Source organism: Herpailurus yagouaroundi, unplaced genomic scaffold (genome assembly GCF_014898765.1).
Source record: "Herpailurus yagouaroundi ecotype Mexico unplaced genomic scaffold, PumYag 159, whole genome shotgun sequence".
NCBI classification, from domain to species: Eukaryota; Metazoa; Chordata; class Mammalia; order Carnivora; family Felidae; genus Herpailurus; species Herpailurus yagouaroundi.
This window is the reverse complement of record NW_024412400.1, coordinates 46,643,074-46,661,616: the sequence shown is the minus strand read 5'-3', so window position 1 is coordinate 46,661,616 and position 18,543 is coordinate 46,643,074. Positions and strand designations below refer to the sequence as shown.

Genomic DNA, 18,543 nt, shown 5'->3' with positions numbered 1-18,543 from the left:
TTTAGTGTTGATAAAGTCCTTTAGTTTTTGCTTGTCTTGGAAACTCTATTTCTCCTTCTATTCTGAATAACAGGCTTGCTGGGTAGAATTCTTGGCTGCATATTTTTCCCATTGAGCACATTATATGTATCATGCTACTCCCTTATAGCCTGCCAGGTTTCTGTGGACAGGTCTGCTGCTAACCTTATGTGCCTACTCTTGTGGCTTAAGGACATTTTGTCCCCAGCTGCTTTCAGAATTCTTTTCTGAAATTCTTTTCTGTCAGACCTGTGCTAGTACAGATGCACCTGTAGGGAACAGCAGGGTGAGGTTTGTTGTAAGTAGTTCCAGCCTCCACTGGCGGCACTGTTTTGGTTGGCGAAGTCTCACCAGGTACTGGGTGGGGGAAGATGGCATCACTCTCCTTTCCTGGCTAGGGGAGCTGCTGCCCACCTCTGTTCAGTTAGACTTCACAGACAAGCAAACCATCTCCCTTCCTATGTCCTACACTTCAATCAGATCCCTGCCTTCAACCCATTTGTGCCTAGGTTGTCAACATGCCCAGTGTCACAGCTCTCCTGTGTTTTATCTCTGGTGCATGGCTCGTATTCAAAATTACTAATCTTAAAGGACAAGGTGAGCCAGAGGCCTGTACACCCCTCCAGAGGAGATCCTCACATTGCTGTGCCTGGTCCTGTTATGTCCATGAAAATAGGCTGCACAGATGTACAGGTGCCTGGAGTTTATGGTGAAGCATAGCCAAAAGCTGGAACCAGGTTATCTGCCCTATGCACACACTTCTGTCCCCTGCTGTTGAATCGTTGCTCAAAGGCACCAGCCAGGTCTTTTGTCCGTGGAGAGGAAATATACCATCTTCCAAATGCACAGCAGGGAAGAGAAACTTTCTCTCCCACTGTGACCCAGGGACTCCCCACAACCCACTATCCGCTGTCCACTGCTGACCTTCCACCCTCCTTTCCCCAGGAGCACTGCTGCCCTCCCAGATTGACTCCCACGAATGGTAGAGAATTCCAAAACCTCGGAATTTCAGCTCCACTGTTTGCAAATATTGCAATAATCATTTCCTCCCAATTCCCCAATGATTCTCAGAAAATCCTTTTCTTGTGCAAACCCAGTGCCATGCTCTCTCACCCTGTTTCCCTCTCCTTTCTGTAAAAAGGTCTTCCTACTCCTGTGGCACTGCAGCTTTTCTCTCCCCTAATGCACGTCTCCACACCTCTTAACCTGCCACATTCTCTCCTTCAAATTATGCAGATTGTTCTCTTAATCCTCAGATCAATTTCCTAGGTATTCAGAATGATTTGATGTGATCTAGCTATGTTTGAGGAAGGACGCAAGCCCAGGGTACCCCTACTACTCCACCATCTTAACTCTTCCCCTCGTTGAGTGCATATTTAGATGTGATTGAACTTTAACAAATTATAATGTTGATCTGTTGCCTTTTTAAAACATTTGACTGAAAATGTGAAAAAAAAAAAAAAAAAGGCCTTCCAGAAAAAAATCTAAATCCTACTCCGTGGGAATGTCACCTTACATGGGAAAAAAAAGGCAGGTATTTGCAAATGCAATTAAGGATTTTGAGATGGGGAGAGGATGTTGGATCACTTCGGTGGAAACACATGTACCTTTCTAAAAGGGAGGCACAGATGAAGGCCAGTGAAGATGGAGCCGAGAAAAATTTGAAGATGCTAACCTTGAAGATAATGTGATCTGGCTACCCCAAGGAATAATGACAGCCATCGGATGAAGGAGACAAAGAGCTCCATCTAGAGCCTCCAGAGGGAGTGTGGCTCTTGCCAGCACCCTGATTTGGTGACCCTCTGAGAGGAAACATTTCTGTTGTTTTAAGCCACCAAATTTGTAGTAAAACATTACAGCAGTCACAGGAAACTAATCCAATTACCTTGTAACTTTTTCCCTTTATTTTTCCTTTGCCCACTCACTATTATAATTTCTCTGCCCTCTTCTCTAACGTGTCAGTAACATTCTTATTCTCAACTTGAATAGGTGTTGGTTTGTATTAGGACAAACATAATTATCATAAACTATAAATAAAAGGATTATATACATTTTACACATGCAGCTCTAGGAATAAGAAAAATTAACTAGCTCAAGGACATACAGTCACTTTTATAACTGATTTTAATCTCCATTCAGATAACACAAATGACATTGTTCTTTGTACCACACCTGTGATAATTTGTATATCACAAATTACAACCCATTAACTGGTGGCCCTATATATTTTATATATATTACATTTATAAATTCTTATCCAGCCAACTAATATACATGTCTTTTATCCTCAGACCTAGACGTAAGTACACTGGTGACACCATGAACGATAAAGCTCCATGGAACCCATTCTCAATATGGTCATGAGTAACTTGAACTCCAACATTCTGAAGTCTTGTGACATACATAAGTCCATCATCCCTTACACAATCATACTGACAGGTAAGAATATAAGTTGATGGCAAATTCTGTAACTGAGAATCATTGGCTAACAAGGGAGATGCTCTGATATCCATAAGTGCTGGCAATGAATAATTATGTCTTCCAAGAACTGGTTCGGTATAAACATGGTTTTTTCTATACTTCTTGGGTAAAAGAGTACTCCAGTTAACAAACTTAAACAGGTGTCTTGATTCCAGAGGCATATGTTGGTTTCTTCTCATTGCTTGGGTAACTGTTTCATCAGTGGTTAAATATGAGCTAATGAGTTTTATGCCCAAGTCCTTTGCTAGAATTATACCATGCTCATTTTCTTGGTGAGATGGCAAACAAGAATATATTATCTGTAAGACAGGGTAAATTAAAGCTTGAAGCTTGATTTTATGCTTTATTTCAAGATCAATCTGCACCTGAAAAAAACATAATGATGTCCTATAAGCAAGAATTCCAAAACTTCAGGAGGGAGAGATTTAATTTTTAAAACATAAGCAATCATGAGATAAACAAATCTACATAAATTGATGTGATAATATATTATTTTCACAATATTTATAATGACCTTCAGTGGCATAAAAACTTGTCAAGCTCATTTCAACAGTAAAGTTTTAAAAATGTTGGTTGTGTGTGAAAAAAGGAGAGAGATAGAGACGCCCAGGTATAAAACAAGTAAGTCCCAGGGATGTCATGTATAGTGTGGTTACTAGGTTAATAATCTTGTGTTGTATATTTGAATGCTATTAAAATAGTAAATCTCAAATGTTCATATCACAAGAAAAACAATTTGTAGTTATGGGTGGTGATAGATGTTAACTTGACATATTACTATGTTGATCAATCTGCAGTACGTACATCTATCGATTATACTGTATACCTGAAACTAACATGATGTTGTATGTCAATTGTATATTGATTAAAAGCAAATTTAAAACAGACAATGTCAGGAAGTGAGGCACCACTGGGCTGTACCCAAGAGCAATTTGAGAGACTGGGAGCAGCAGCCACAGGAATCTCAATCCCAGGTGGTGACAGAAGTAGCAGCAACCTGGCTTTGAAACCACTAATAGCACATACCTTGCTAGATTTGCTTTAGCAATTTGATGCCTTATTGTCAACTGGGCTGGTGCATCAAATGAGTTCATTACATTGGGTAAATGGGAAGAGAGAGAGAGAGAGAGAGAGAGAGAGAGAGAGAGAGAGAGAGGGACATGCATACATACATACATAGAATGAGGTTTTTGTCAAAAATCACCAATGCAAATAATCTAAATAGGATAACCCTGGAGGAAACTGACACTATAAATAAATCTGCAAGAATTATTGACTGGATGAAACCAAAGTGAATGGAAAAAATAAATATAGCTATTGAAATAATATTTTATCATAAATTTGAAAATTAAAATTAAAAATTAGCATTACAATTAAAATATTTTAAAACAGTATAAAGTTTAAAATAATATTATTTGGCTGTTAAGCAAGTTCCCAGCAACACACTGTAAGTTTTAAGAAACATTATTTAAATGCAGAAGTACAGAGACAGAAAAGCAAAAAAAAGCCAATGGATAGGTAGCTTACCTTCTCAAAGAATGGTGATATTTGGAAAACAAAGGGATGAAATTATTTTTAAAAACCTTGTTGATATTCCATTTGACATACAAGGAGAGAAAGTGGAATATGTAACATAGAGCCCTTTTTTCTTTCCAGAGGTGAAGGGGGGTGTCCTGAGGTTCACCTATGACCCTGAGAACCCTAAAGGAGAACCTGAAAATAATTTCCAAAAAGCAAGTGTCTAGGCTAGAGTGTGGCATCTGAGACAATGATATCTGGACAAATGAAAACGCCTGCTGTGACTAGAAGATGTACCTGTAAGTCAACCTCTCACCAGAGTGTCTGGCTGAACTCAAGGGAGGGAATCAATTGAAATCCAAGATGTACCTCAGAAAGGGAAATAGTATCCCACCACCTCTATGATGCTCTCTCAGGGCATTAGAGGCTTCACAAGTTTAGAATGAAAATGAGCCAAGACAATGTTTCCTGATGGAAACTCCCAAATCTCTCCCAAGTGCCCTCATGTAGATAGATGATTTACTAAGCCAAAGTCTACCATCAACATCCCACTGCCAATGTCCCAAACCTAGACAAGGAATCAAACAGCCCACATCCACAGGGAGAGGGCAAACAGAAACACACCAACCAACACCTTATCTGGCCCTAACTGTCCTTTCTGGAATGTCATATGAAATAAATTGTTTTCCCACAAATGTGTCACTACTTACTATGTCTATGACCTTACTATATCATTTGTTGCTTTGCCAGTCAATACCTCTTCCTATCTCTCTGTCATCCTTTGAAACTCATTTTAAAGTTAACTCTTTGAAAATACTGGAAGGGCACCTGCTGGTCAGATCCACCAAGTTTGGCAATTTTACCCTAGTTTTAGCAACCATGTTATCAGTCTAGTATGAATCTTCTTAGATGTTTTCTATATATTTACATATATTTCTAACCAAAAATGTATGATTATGCATGTAAGTACCTGATCAAAGTTCACTTCTCTATCTTCGATCTCCTCTAAACTTCCATAACTCTCTAGCTCTTTCAGGTCAATGATCAATTTCCCCTTACCTTTTAAAAATGTATATAATGGATCTCTCCTCGATTTTGAATTCCACTAGCACTGATAATATCTAAGTTGTCATTGTATGTCTTACCAGTTCTAAGATAATAAAAGGCTAAGTATAATATTTTTTAAAAGCAGAGAAATAACTAAATCAAAATTGCTGCTCAGTTTCTAATTCTAAGAGGACATTGTGTTCTCTTAGAACCAGAAACCAGAGGACATACGAAGCAGTAAGAGACTTACAATGAGTAGGTCCCAACAATAACACTTAATTATTGAATTATCTATAGCATTGTTCTTTCCTTCTAGATCCACATGGACTCAAAGACAAATGGCCAGAGTGCAAGAGTGCAAATAAGCATTAATACTGAACCATAAACATTACTACTGAAAAGCCCTGAATGAACCTTCCTATAACATAAATGTGAATATCACATTAATGGATACATATTTCTCATTCTGTGAGCAATCCATATGTACCTGGCTGCAAAAAGTGTGTAAGACATTTATCTCAGTATATTATCACTTCAAAAAGAACAAGAATGAAAATACAAAAGCAAAAAAAAAAAAAAAATTGAGAGAACACATGTTGCTTGTTGTGGTACCCTTGAGGTTTAAACACTGGTAACTGTTCTTAAATTGTCCACTTAAATTTTTATTATTGTTTTCAGTATAACAAAGACCTCTGGGTAACTCAGTAGAAGGTTACAGAATACATTCAAAAAAGCCCATTCTTATTTTTAATCCCTTCTAATAATTAACATTATTTCAATGAGAACACAATGGATGTGATATATTTCAACTTTTCTTTTGTACTTAAATACCATTAATTCTAAACTCATGAAATCTAAAATAGAATTCTCCCGTGTAAACTATTCCCTCTGCTCCTCTTTTATTAAACCATGCAATTTAAATTTCTAACTGGCTTTTCAAGTTATAGGTCATGCCACTGATAGTATTGTTACCAGGAGAGTAGTTTATTAACACCATGGTAAAGACTGATCTCCTCAATCTAGAAAGTTGGCAACAAAATTCGAAACCAGTTCATAAAAGGCTTCTGTATCATACTAAAAAGCTTAGAATGACATGTAGGTCAGAAGGATTTTCACTCCTGCGTTAATTTCTTTATTCACAACTAGCCCCCATTAGTTGGGAATGGTGACTGAGGGGTAGCTGATAGGAAAGACAGAGAAAAACCACTCATGACTTTACGCCCTGCCCAGAGAGCCCTATATCAGTTTACTGACTCAACTGCTTTGAAGCCCATGTATTTGCCTGTCATGAATACTTGTGCCTGACATAAAGCCTGCTCCAGACAGTCTGAAGCATTACTGAATCCTCTCCCATTCCCCAAATGCCCCAAGGCCATCTATTAGGGAAATGGTGCTTTCCTAGAGAATGGCCGGTTCTTCCTGCCCAGCGCATACATTACTGTTCCTGCACTGAGTCCCTCATTATCCACAGCCCAGCTCAAACCAGTCACTGGTTTGCAAAGGCCCTTACCATCTAGCCCCCTGGCTTAGATGTGTATTATTTAACGTTCTGCACATCCACAGCAACTTATCCTGTGCTTGTCATCCATAGAAAGATAGATGTATGTAAAATATTAGTTATATATGGAGTTCCCACATCACTACTGATAATCCTGTTCATCAAACTTAGCAGATCTACTATTTTTTAATCTGGTGCACCCAGCTTCATAGCAGTTGTGATTGCTTCCCTCACTGCTCTTCCTTTTCATTGATCACCCCCACCTCGTACCACATCCAACTTCACCAACACACAGATAGCCAGTGAGTATTTGGGTGACTACGAGCCACCATGAAGGAACTCCAATACAACAGGACTTTTGGCATCACCCTAGAGCACATGTTCCAACTTTTGTAGAAGCTGGAGAACTCCCACATGGAGCCTACTGTAGTCTGAATGTTTATATTCCTCCAAATTCATACGTTGAAAAGCTAATGTCCAAGATGGTGGTATTAGCCCATGGGGTGTTTGGGACTCCTTAATGTCCAACACTTATTTCACCAATTCCCCCACCCACCACCCCTCTAGTATCATCAGTTTGTCCTCTGTGGTTAAGAGTCTATTTCTTGGTTTGCTGCTCTCTCTTTTTCCCCATGATCATTTGTTTTGATATTTATATTCCACATGAGTGAAATCATATATACAATGGAATGTTCCTCAGCCATAGAAAAGAATGAGATCTTGCCATTTGCCACAAAGTGCCTAGAGCTAGAGGGTATTATGCTAAGATAAATACAACAAGCAACAGTATTTTTTTAAATACAATTGTGATTAAAATTTTTCTATGACTTCACGATGCCCTTGGAGAAAAAAAAAAATCATAAGAGGCATGATTTGCCCCTGCCATCCTTTCTAACATCACTATTCACCGTACTTCCACTGATGTAGTATCTATGCACTTAGTTTTTTGTTTTTGTTTTTTTTGAACCAGGATTCCAAAAGAGACAAACAGTAACTGCATAAATAGGGAGGGGACAGAATGAATCCGTTCAACTCTTCTCAGCAAGTCGCAAAAACAACTTGATTCCAAGGTCAATAATCAGTTATGGTTCAATTCAGCAGCATGTAGGACCAGTGTCTTTATTTAATCTCTAAATTTTTCCCACAAAGATGTGTTGAGGATAATCTGTAATATCGTGCTGTGTTACACAAGGGGACAGATAAAGAGGCTGCCCTCAGGTAAAACAGGCAAAAGAGAGGCAAAGGTCCAACTCTGGAGTATTCTGAAGGGTGGAGGAAGAAGACAGCAAGAGTACAGGTATGATGGCAGGGTTTGGATATATAAAGATTAAAAAAAATTATTGTCCCAGATTCCAAAATACTTAGAGTCCAGTTGGGATTGTGCACATGCAACAAATAATAGGATAATCACTAGAGTGTAACTGCTTTGGGTAGTATAGAGGAGGTTCGCCTGTAAGGGTTTCTAGTGCTTATGGAATATCCAGGTGGGGAAAACTATTTGGATACATGGGTTTTGAGCTCACGACAGTGGCATTAGTGGGAGGCATAACTTTAAGAGCCTTCAGCAGATCATTCAGAGCTGAAGTCATGAGACCAAGCAGAGAATGGGATAAAAGCCAGAAGGACCAAACGTTGAGTCCTAAGGAAAATCAGACTCAAAGGAGTGTATAGACCAAGAGTTCATCTCCCATAAAACTGAATGGAAGAGAAGATAAGAACAGGGAGAGTGAGTATTTTAAGACAAAAGTTGGCAAGAGTTTCAAATGATGAAAAGAAGTTAAAGAACAACAACAAAAATGCCCTTAGATATAGAAATAATGAGATCCCGGACCTACTTAGCCACAGCAAGTTGAGCAAATGGCCAGGGGAGAATACAAAGTGATTAAATGAGGAAGGTATACATTAGGAGTATGTAGAAAAAGAGCTTAAAGTGATGAGAGTTGAATATCTGATGTTAGGCTGTAGCAAAACAACTTACTTACCAAAGTGACCTCCACCTGTAACTCCAGAGTAAGGCAACTTTGTTGTTACTGTGTGTCAGGTAAACAGCTTTCAAATGTTGAAAGGTAATCATTTCAAAGCCAGATGAATTTCAGGCTTAACTTGCACTGTTAATAAAGGTCTTTTAGTTTTACAGAACTGAGCAACCTAGCCAATCTTTTATTTAATCTAGCAAACGTACTAAGTCATTTTTTCCCTGAAATGAAGATGTAAATCCCAAGACAAGATGCTTTTCCTAGACACGTCTTCTGCTTGGCCAACACAGGGAGAGAAAGACCTACTGCTAATCGACCCATGAAAGAAGAATGGAAGAATTTCTCTTAGTCTTAAGAGAGGGATAATCGGTCCAAGATCTAACAAATGATGACAAAGACCTCCTGAGACTACACAGTGGCTTCAGAAAACCATCTTGATTGTGCTGGCACAGATGGATAGAGGTTTCCAGAGAGCAATGGTGATGCAAGATTGAAATTAACAGAGGACTGGTATTTCTACGTTCAGTGGATTTCATGTAGTCCATGTGACACTGATATGTTGTGATTACATGGAGATTAATAAACATGGCAGAAGATAGTATACCTGCTACTGAAAATATCCCAGGTTGAAGGGTGTGTAGTGTCACTTTTTTTTAAGGCATCATCATTAATTAGTCTCTGATTTATATTTACTCTTAAGACTGGTAAAGAAAACATAAAAATATTTTTAGAGAAGTGTCAAACATATAAGATCATATGTGGCCATAGAAATATGTAGAGAAGTCACAGAAATATTGTTATAAATCGATCACAAGTCCACGTTGACACCTTATGATAAATGATGCAAATTAGTAGGAACAATATATTTAGAAAGGTTAACCTATAAACAAATAGAGATATCTTATATTACCACTACCTTTTCAAATTTCCTACATAGAATCACATAGTTTTTAAAAACTGAGAAGAGTGGAATTCATAGAAATTATGAATTAGAAAATTCATATTATTTTCTAAAGTTAAGAAGATGTTTATGCCAAAATAAATAAAAATAATGCATAAATTACTCTAAAATATAATTGGATGAGATGGCCAGGAAATTGAATTTAAATGCTATTAAATTTAAAAAAATTGCTCATTAAAGATTAAGGAACTTTGTTGAGAGAAAGTTTTTCAACTATAGTGATTATTCAGATCATTGTAATTGGTAAGCAACATTAGTAATTTTAGGACACATTATGTGACTTTGCCAGAAAATCTCAGAATTGTAGGGAAAAGATATTCATTTCTCTTTCAGTAAGTAGAAGAGAATTGAAAAATGGACAAAGTCCAAAAAGAAAATTACAGAATAAAGAAGAATCTATTTAACCTCTTAATCCACGAGAACATCTTTTTACACTATGAATTATATATATTATAATATATATATAATATAATATATATATAATATTATATATATATATATATATATATATATATTTGGTATCCATTAGGAAGGATATATCTAATATGTCGCCTGAAGTCTTCTCAGAGTACACAAAAATACCACTCTAAATGAGGTATTCTTACTGAAACTGAGCTTTTCAGGCCATAAATCTGTAACAACTATTAGACGCTTTGTTGAAACATGAGACTTTGAAAAAAGGGGGGGGTGGTATAATACTTACAAAGTAAAAGGTGATTTTAATTAGCCAGATAAAGAATAAACCTAGCATGGGGAATAAAACTTTTTGATTAAAATACAACTCATGTAGAAAGTTTAGCTGACCATGAAGAATAAACAACTTAAAGTATGATCATAAAAAACAGGAGGGGCACCTGGATGGCTGAGTCCGATGAGTGTCCAACTTTAGCTCAGGTCATGATCTCGTGGTTCATGGGTTCGAGACCCACATCAGGCTCTGTGCTGACAGCTCAGAGCCTGGAGCCTTCTTAGGATTCTGTATCTCCCTCTCTCTGCCCTTTCCCCTCTCTGTCCCTCTCCCTCAAGAATAAATAAACATTAAAAATTTTTAAAAAATAAACAAGAAATGCTAAAGGAAATCACTTTTTTGTCATACTATATAACGATGTTGAGTTCTGATTCAGTATTTTCAGCTGTAAAACAATTTCTGTGATCAGATATATCAGAAAGTTAAATAGATATTATGTTCTTCTACAAGTAGCCAATTCAAAGAATACGATAATGTCAAATTTTAATTCACTTCAAGACAACAACTTGTACTGTCCTACAAATTGTACTGAGAATCGCATCTGGTTTTGGTAGCTGTGTTAATATTCAGGATTGCCCTGCTGGAAAGGTCTTCACATCTTGATGGATCTTTATGGCTACATGTCATAACCATTTCAAAAGCTTTCTTCATTTACAAAGCCTGGCATATATTACAAAATGCAAACAGACATTACAGGTGTTAAAGGTGCTTCTTGATCATCATTGGGTAATTATTGGACAGTTTCCAGAATTTCTATATCCATAAAACCAGTTTTAGATAAAATTCAAGATTCGATTGCTGTATGATTTGGTGTAGCGATTCGTATGTAAAACAGGGGACAGTCTCCAATATTCATTCTCTACCACACTTCCCACCCCATCCCAGCAAGATTTTTCAAACAAGTGATGTATTAATTCAAATACATAGCAAATTAACTTAGGTTGGAAGAGGCCTCGGGAATCAACAAGTCTAATGGCTTACAAATTTTCTTTTTGGTAATGAAATTCTGCAGAGCCAAAGGTGAAACTTTGCTAACTACTGACATTCTGGCTCCACAATAGGGTTTTGTATGTGTATGTGGTGTTACAGATTAGTATACATGCATATGTATATGTACACTTTCATATTATGAATGTGTGTATCTCTCTTTGCAATGTGCATATGTATATATAAAATATAAATATATGTGTCTGTATATAATTTTCTTCTGAGTGGTCTGAGTATTTTATTTTCACTCCTAATTTTTTTTTTAATGAGCAAGATTCTGGGTTTGTGAAGAGGTGGAAATTTGGGAAGAGTGGAACACCTGGAGAGGGTTTCAAAGCTCTGTGCACTTGGCCCATACCTTGCCCTATCCAGGTCTTCCCTATCCTTTTATAATTACCTGCTAATCTAGGACATTCTCCCTTGGGGGTTGGGCATTGCAATGAGATGGTCTCTTGTGCTGCACTATGAGGAGAATATGCTGGATTTCTTTACACAGGAAAACAGATTTTGATGGTGTGTGCCATGAAATTGAAGCAGAAAAAGATCAGGTGACCAGAAGGAATGCAGACATTTCCTCCAATCCAATTTATTTATGACTCTATTCCCTACATGTGTGAAATCCAATCCTTATCGCCCTACCTGGATAAAGTGTCCACAGGAAATCAGTCACCATATCAGTCACCAATCAGAGAAATGATTTCGCAGTTCATCATGCAGGAGAACTGATACTGGCTGTTACCCCAGCCAATACCAATCTTACAAACTAAGATCATGGAAGATAACTAAATAAGTTGATTCTCAGGGTGCCTGGTTGGCTCGGTCAGTTAAGCATCAGACCCTTGGTTTGGGCTCAGGTCATGATCTCACATGCTGACAGCACGGGGCCTGCTTGGGATTCTCTCCCTCTCCCTTTGCCCCTCCTCCACTCATGCTGTGTCTGTCAGAAAAGAAAGAAAGAAAGAAAGAAAGAAAGAAGGAAAGAAAGAAAGAAAGAAAGAAAGAAAGAAAGAAAGAAGGAAAGAAGGAAGGAAAGAAAGAAAGAAAGAAAGAAAGAAAGAAAGAAAGAAAGAAAGAAAAGAAAAGAAGAAAGAAAGGGAAAGGAAAGGAAAGGAAAGGAAAGGAAAGGAAAGGAAAGGAAAGGAAAGGAAAGAATTTGATTCTCAAGGTCTGAAAACTACTGGAGTCATCACCAAACTAGACTTTATAGATGAAGAAACAGATGCCAGAGATGTTCTAGAGAACAAGATGCTACCCCTTCACAGGGATTATGTGATGATGGCAAACAGAAGCTGGAAGAATATATATGGGAAGGAGGAAAGGAAATTGTTTCTCTCACATTCAGCTTACAAACATAATGCCAGTCAGATGGGCACCCCATACTTGGAGAAGTTCCTTAATCAGCAACTTACCAACCACATTTGACATAATCTGCCAAATTTCAGGAACAAATTAGGACAGTTGTCCTCCACAGAATGACAGAATGTGAAGTAGGAGCCTACAAACACTTCAAGCCAGAAGAGCCCACCAGGAAGACCAAAGCATTGCTGTAGGTAGGTCAACAATTTGCTGTGGACTTTGAGAAGAGAGTCACAGTGTGAGGGGATCAAGCAGTTATCCTGGAATTCTCAAAGGGCTTTAAATCCATTGTATTTTCTATGAAGGCTTTCCTTCTGAGACAGTAAAGATGGGGTTCAATGAGAAATAACTGTGAAGAGAAATAACCTATGCAATCAAAAACATACACTGTATCAGGACAGGGTTGTTTACTCGAGACATGGCATTTTGAGCAATAGTCAAGAAACAAATTGCAAACCCTTCCTTAAGGTGTGTGGATCTGGTAAAACAAATATTTATCAACAGTGTCAAAAAGTACACCAAAACAAAAAAAGACTGGCAAACTTCCCCAGACTCTTCAAGTAAATGGAAAGGATGATTGGTGACCACATTTGACAGCAGAAGGGAAGACAAAGTACTAGGTCCTGATATTGATTGACATCCAGTCTCCTACACCAACACTAATCATAAAGATTTCATAACTTTGCAAATGTTCAGCAGAGAATCAGTCAGGTTCACAAGAAAAATAGATTTGGAAATTAAGTAATTTGAAAGATGCAGCTAACCATCAGCATCAGTGGCATCATGAAAGGAGGCTTTAAAGGATACTGGTTTATACTTACCCCAAAAGTTTGTCCTGGTACAAAGATGACAAGGCAAAAGCAAAGAAGTATGTATTTCCCTGGGACAACCTGAAAGTCTGGGATGTGGACAAGAGCTTTATGCCTAGCAAACACATATGTATATTCTTTAATAAAGAACAAAGGGCTGTATACAAAGACTGTTGCTTCCTTGAGCTGGCATGTGATTCACAGGAGGATGTAGGCAGCTGGAAGACGTCTCTACTAAGAACTGGGGTTTCTCCTGATGAATCTTTTACTGCAAATAATGAGAAGAGCCAAGCAGAAAACTTTTCCATGGACCCACAAGTGGAGAGACAAGCAAATACCACTCATAACCTGGTAGATTCCTACATGTCTACCACCCACAAATGTGCCAACATCAAATTCCCAAAATGATAATGCACCTGCTAATCAAAAATGTTAAAGATTTTTATAACTTCAGACCTCTTAGCACAGTTTGGTTCTTTACAGGACCAAAATACTCTGATGAAGGAATCTGCTGAGCAACCTCAGCACTGAGATGAGATATACCAAACCCTTAAAAAAGCCCTTGTGATCATTGGTGATATTAACACTGGCACTACCTTCATCCTAGGGATTTCTGTGGATGGCTCCTGCAAACAGCACTCCTGTAGGTCACCACCTCCAAGTCCCACAACCTACAACAGACATTGAGTGCTCCCCTCATATGGCCCACATGGCCCACATCTCTCCCAAGGTCTGCCCCTGCCAATCCTCTCCTGCACCCCACTTGGGAGCTACCCCAGTTGTGTTCCAGCTGACCCCTTACTTCTTTTTCCCAACAGCAACAGTTCACTTGGAGTACCTCTGCAAGTTTCCTCTCAACCCACAAGAGTCCCTCCCAGTGTTCTAAGTCATTCCCCCAAATTTTGAGTGAGGGCAAACCCATGACTCTTTTGAGTGTCTCTTTGAGTCTCTCTTTGCATATGTAACATCAAACTTTGGTGCCGTCAATGACGAAGATAGTAAGCCTTGAGGACTTGGGCTCAGGAAACACAGACAACTAATTGACTTGTGTGACTGGCCTGTGTCTGATTTCCCCACGATCACATGGTGGAAATTACCAAACTTAGTCCCTCCTCAACATCCCTCTATAAGTTTGACTTTTAGGAGCTGAGTGTCATTTGGACAAACGAATTCAGCTTGTGACTTCTGATTTCAGCTGTGAGCTTTCTATTTTCCTCACCATTCTTCTCCTTTAAAGAACAAATAAATATATTTATGATTAGGTATTCTGAAAAAAAAAAAAATTGGAGGAGGAGTTGGGATGCTTCCCAAATGACTGAATGAGGCCAGTATAACTTTATGTCAAAACCTGACAAGGGGTGCCTGGGTGGGTCAGTCAGTTGAGTGTCCAACTCTTGATTACAGCTCAGGTCATGATCCTGGGACATGGGATTGAGCCCTGTGTAGGGCTCCACATTCAGTGTGGGGTAAAATTATCTCTCTCTCACTCTCTCTCTCTCTCTCTGTCTGTCTCTTGGGGCAACTAGGAGGTTCAGCTGGATAAGCATCCAACTTTATCTCAGGGAATGACCTCATAGTTCATGGGTACGAGCCCCATGCTGGACCCTGCAATGGACTCCACATTGGTATCTGCACTGACAGCTCTGAGCCTAGAGCCTGCTTCAGATTCTCTGTCTCCTTCTCTCTCTGCTCCTCTGCTGCTTACACTCTCTCTCAAATTAAATAAACATTTAAAAAAAAACGATTCTGTTTCTCTACCCCCACACCTTCTTGCCTGTGCTCACTCATTCGCTCTCTCTCTCTCTCAAAAAAAAAAAACAAACAAACAAACAAACAAAAAAACTTTGACAAAGAACTTTTAAAAGATAGACATCAATCCCTCAAATCTTTAATTTCAGCAAAAAGAAACCAGCAAAATATAATAGCTTTAAGTCATCATGACCAGGGAGGCTAATGTCTGGAATGCAAGCATAATTTTACATCTGAAAGTCAACTGACATAACTTACTACATCAAAAGAATAAAGGAGAAAAATCACACTGTAATCTCAATAGATCCATTAAAAACATTTAGCAAACTTAATATCTATTTATGCAAAGACTATCATCAAATCAGGAATAGTAAATACTTTCTCAGCCTGACAAAAGCCAACTGTAAAAAGCTTTCAGTTAACATATTTATTGGTGAAATATTGAATGATTTCCTTCTAAAATTCAGAGAATGACAATTGTATTCAATATAGTACTGGAAGCCCTAGCTAGTGCACTAATTAATAAAAGAAAAGCATAAAGATTAAAAAGGAAGAATTAAAATGGTCTCTAGTGGCAGGAGATATGACTATGTAGAATATCCTAGGAAACGTTAAAAAAAAAAAAAAACCTAGAATTTATAAGTGAAAATTTTAAAGATATGATTGTAAAAGGTCAGTGTAAAACGCAAATGATTTCTGAATACTTTCAAAGAGGCACTTGAAAAATATTATTTTACATGAAAATTTTCCCAAATAATTCAGGAATAAATTTAAGAAAAGATCTGTAAGATTTCTACACTGAAAAAGGAAAATACTGAGGAAAGTGAAGAAGACTTAAATAAAAAATGACATAAACCATGTACTTTAATTGGAAGTACCAGGATTATTAACCTATAGATTCAACACAATACCATACAAAATCCAAATTAGCCTTTTTGTTTTTAGAAATTGACAGGATATCCCAGTATTTTGATAGAAAAGATCTAGAGTATTAGAAACAATTTTGAAGAAAGACCAAAGCTGGAGTCAGAATAGTATCAGGCATAAGAACAGACAAACAGGTCAATGGAACAAAAGAGAGGATTCAGAAATAGTCATATTGATAGTTAAATGATCTTAGACTCCAGTATCACTGTAATCCAATGAGAAAGTATGGTCTTTTCAACAAATGATGCTGAAAGAACTGGTTATGTGTATAGGAAAAAAAAATGATTTGTGACCTCTACCTCTCAGAATAAAAATAAATGCAACCTACCTGTTGAGTCACAGCTGCTGCCAAATTGCCCCCAGAACTGTCTCCTGAAACACAGATTCGGGTGGGATCCACTCCATATTTTCTAAGAATTTTATCTTGAAGAAAAAATTTGACTGCAGTGAAACTGTCTTCAAACTGAGCAGGAAAATGGTGTTGAGGAGCTAGTCTATAGCTTTAAAAAAGAATGATTTATTTAAGCAATTTTTTATAACGTACCATTTATGGTTGTATCTTTCCATGTAGTTTTTCAATACCAAATAGATGCAATTTAACACCAGTTTCTATTTTTAATCTGTCAAAAAAATCACACTTGAGTTTTCCACTAACTCCTTAGTATATGGGAAAAAAAAGAAAAGAAAATTCATATAAAGGTTTTCAACCTTGTATCTACATTCCACGGATAGCATTGTGTGTGAGGGGTAAGGAGATATTAGGAACTTCCGACAGTTGTAAGCATAGTTTTTAGTCCACATGCATTTTAGATTGGAGATACTCTATAGTTTATACCATATTCTCAATGTAACTGGAGGTCCAAACATTAAAAAAATTATTGAAAGACTACCATGGATATTTGAGGACAGCAGATCTGAGAGATTATTATAGGGAAAGTGTTACATTTTTCAAGATCATGTGGATAAAAATCCTACATGCTTGCAATGTATATATCTTACCAAGGATAATGTCAAGGGGTTGATTTTAGATAAAAATTTTGAAATATAAATAACCTTTTAGTATGCTAGGAAGATTGTTTCTGATGAATTCATTTCTGAGGCAAACTATCACACTATTCTTTTAATGGATACAAATGGATTTTTTCCCCCACTATGTACATGGACCAGTAAACATAGGAGAATGGTTCTATCAGCCTGTTATCTATCAGGGCTAACTTTTTTCCTCATGCTCTTTAGAAAAACAAAATTAGTAAATATCTGTACTTAACATTAAATGTTAGTGTGATGACCCTTAAAATTTTATCATAAATTATCTTTAGAAAATCCTAAACAAAGTATGTTGGTATCTATTACTTTAAATGCAGTATATTTAGACATTAGGGCAAAGAACACAAATCATAGGATATGATAAAATATATAAGCCAGAAACAGACATATCAGTATATTAAAATAGATTTAAAATAAGTTTTAGATTACTTCGAAAGTTATGGAGGTATAAAGGATATATCCTAATGTTATAAATGAGAAGTATCCCTGAAAATAGGAGGTTCTAGCCACTGTGAGTAATCAAAACAAACAGCATTGGCAATCACTCCTTAGATGACCAAATTGTCACTTTAGTTTTCTCTCTAAACTTTCATAGCTTCCTAGCTAAAAATCAAAACAAAACAACAACAAAAAAACCCCAAATCTATGTCACTATTACAGATTAGAAGTCTGTAAGTATGTTTTTGTTACTATGGACTAGGGAAGAGAGGTACGAAAAAATCCCTCCTGGGGATGTCGGCTTCAGAAATACATACTGCATAAGTATGAGAAAATATTGAACTGTCCTGACACATTCTGATCTTTTCTAGCAAAATCCAGAAGGTAAAATTCACTTTTCCTGACAATGACTTAAAATTCTTAGCTGATCCAAACCTTTACCTCCTACATTACTCCAAACAAGAATTATTATAAAACATTTTATTACCAACCCAAATATAATCTACCATCCCAAATTTGTAGGATTTATTTATATCTTCTTATCTAGCTATGTTACTTGGGGCTTGAGTTGGGACCTGAGTTTTAAGTGTCTAGAGCAAAAGTGTATCCAAAAATGCTCACTCAGGGAGTTACTCAGAGATTTCCAAAATCACAGAAGAATATGAGATAGTAGACCCTTCAGGAATGGTTTACATTGCAATGGTGATAAATAAATAGAATAATTTTTTTAAATTGATATTTCAGGCATAGCTAACTTGATTTGGAAATCAAACCTCTACCTGGTGAAGGCAAAAATCATAGTAGGCAAAGAAAAACATTCTCTTACTCCAATCCCACAACAACAGCATTGAGTTTGTTTGCAGTCCATCTATTCAGGGAGTCATAAGCCCTCTGCTCTGTAATGAAGAAAGAAATGTGAGAGTACTTTTGGTAAAAAAACAAAACAAAAAAAAAAAAAAAACAAAAACAAAACCCAAAAAAAA

General features: G+C 37.2%; 1 protein-coding gene and 1 pseudogene across 1 annotated transcript in view; one reads left to right on the top strand and one right to left on the bottom strand.

The window, feature by feature from the left end:
• Window positions 1-2,124: 2,124 nt before the first annotated feature.
• AADACL2 (arylacetamide deacetylase like 2) overlaps window positions 2,125-18,543 on the bottom strand; it is a 34,990-nt gene continuing 18,571 nt past the window's right edge. Inside the window, exons 3-5 of the mRNA XM_040480515.1 lie at window positions 18,387-18,456; window positions 16,404-16,575; window positions 2,125-2,864 (exon numbers count right to left, since the gene is read on the bottom strand). Of these exons, the coding sequence (XP_040336449.1) occupies window positions 2,262-2,864; window positions 16,404-16,575; window positions 18,387-18,456 (845 nt within the window). The 3' untranslated portion in view covers window positions 2,125-2,261. The remainder of the gene's footprint in view (window positions 2,865-16,403; window positions 16,576-18,386; window positions 18,457-18,543) is intronic.
• LOC121033390 (dynamin-3-like) lies at window positions 4,964-14,086 on the top strand (annotated as a pseudogene).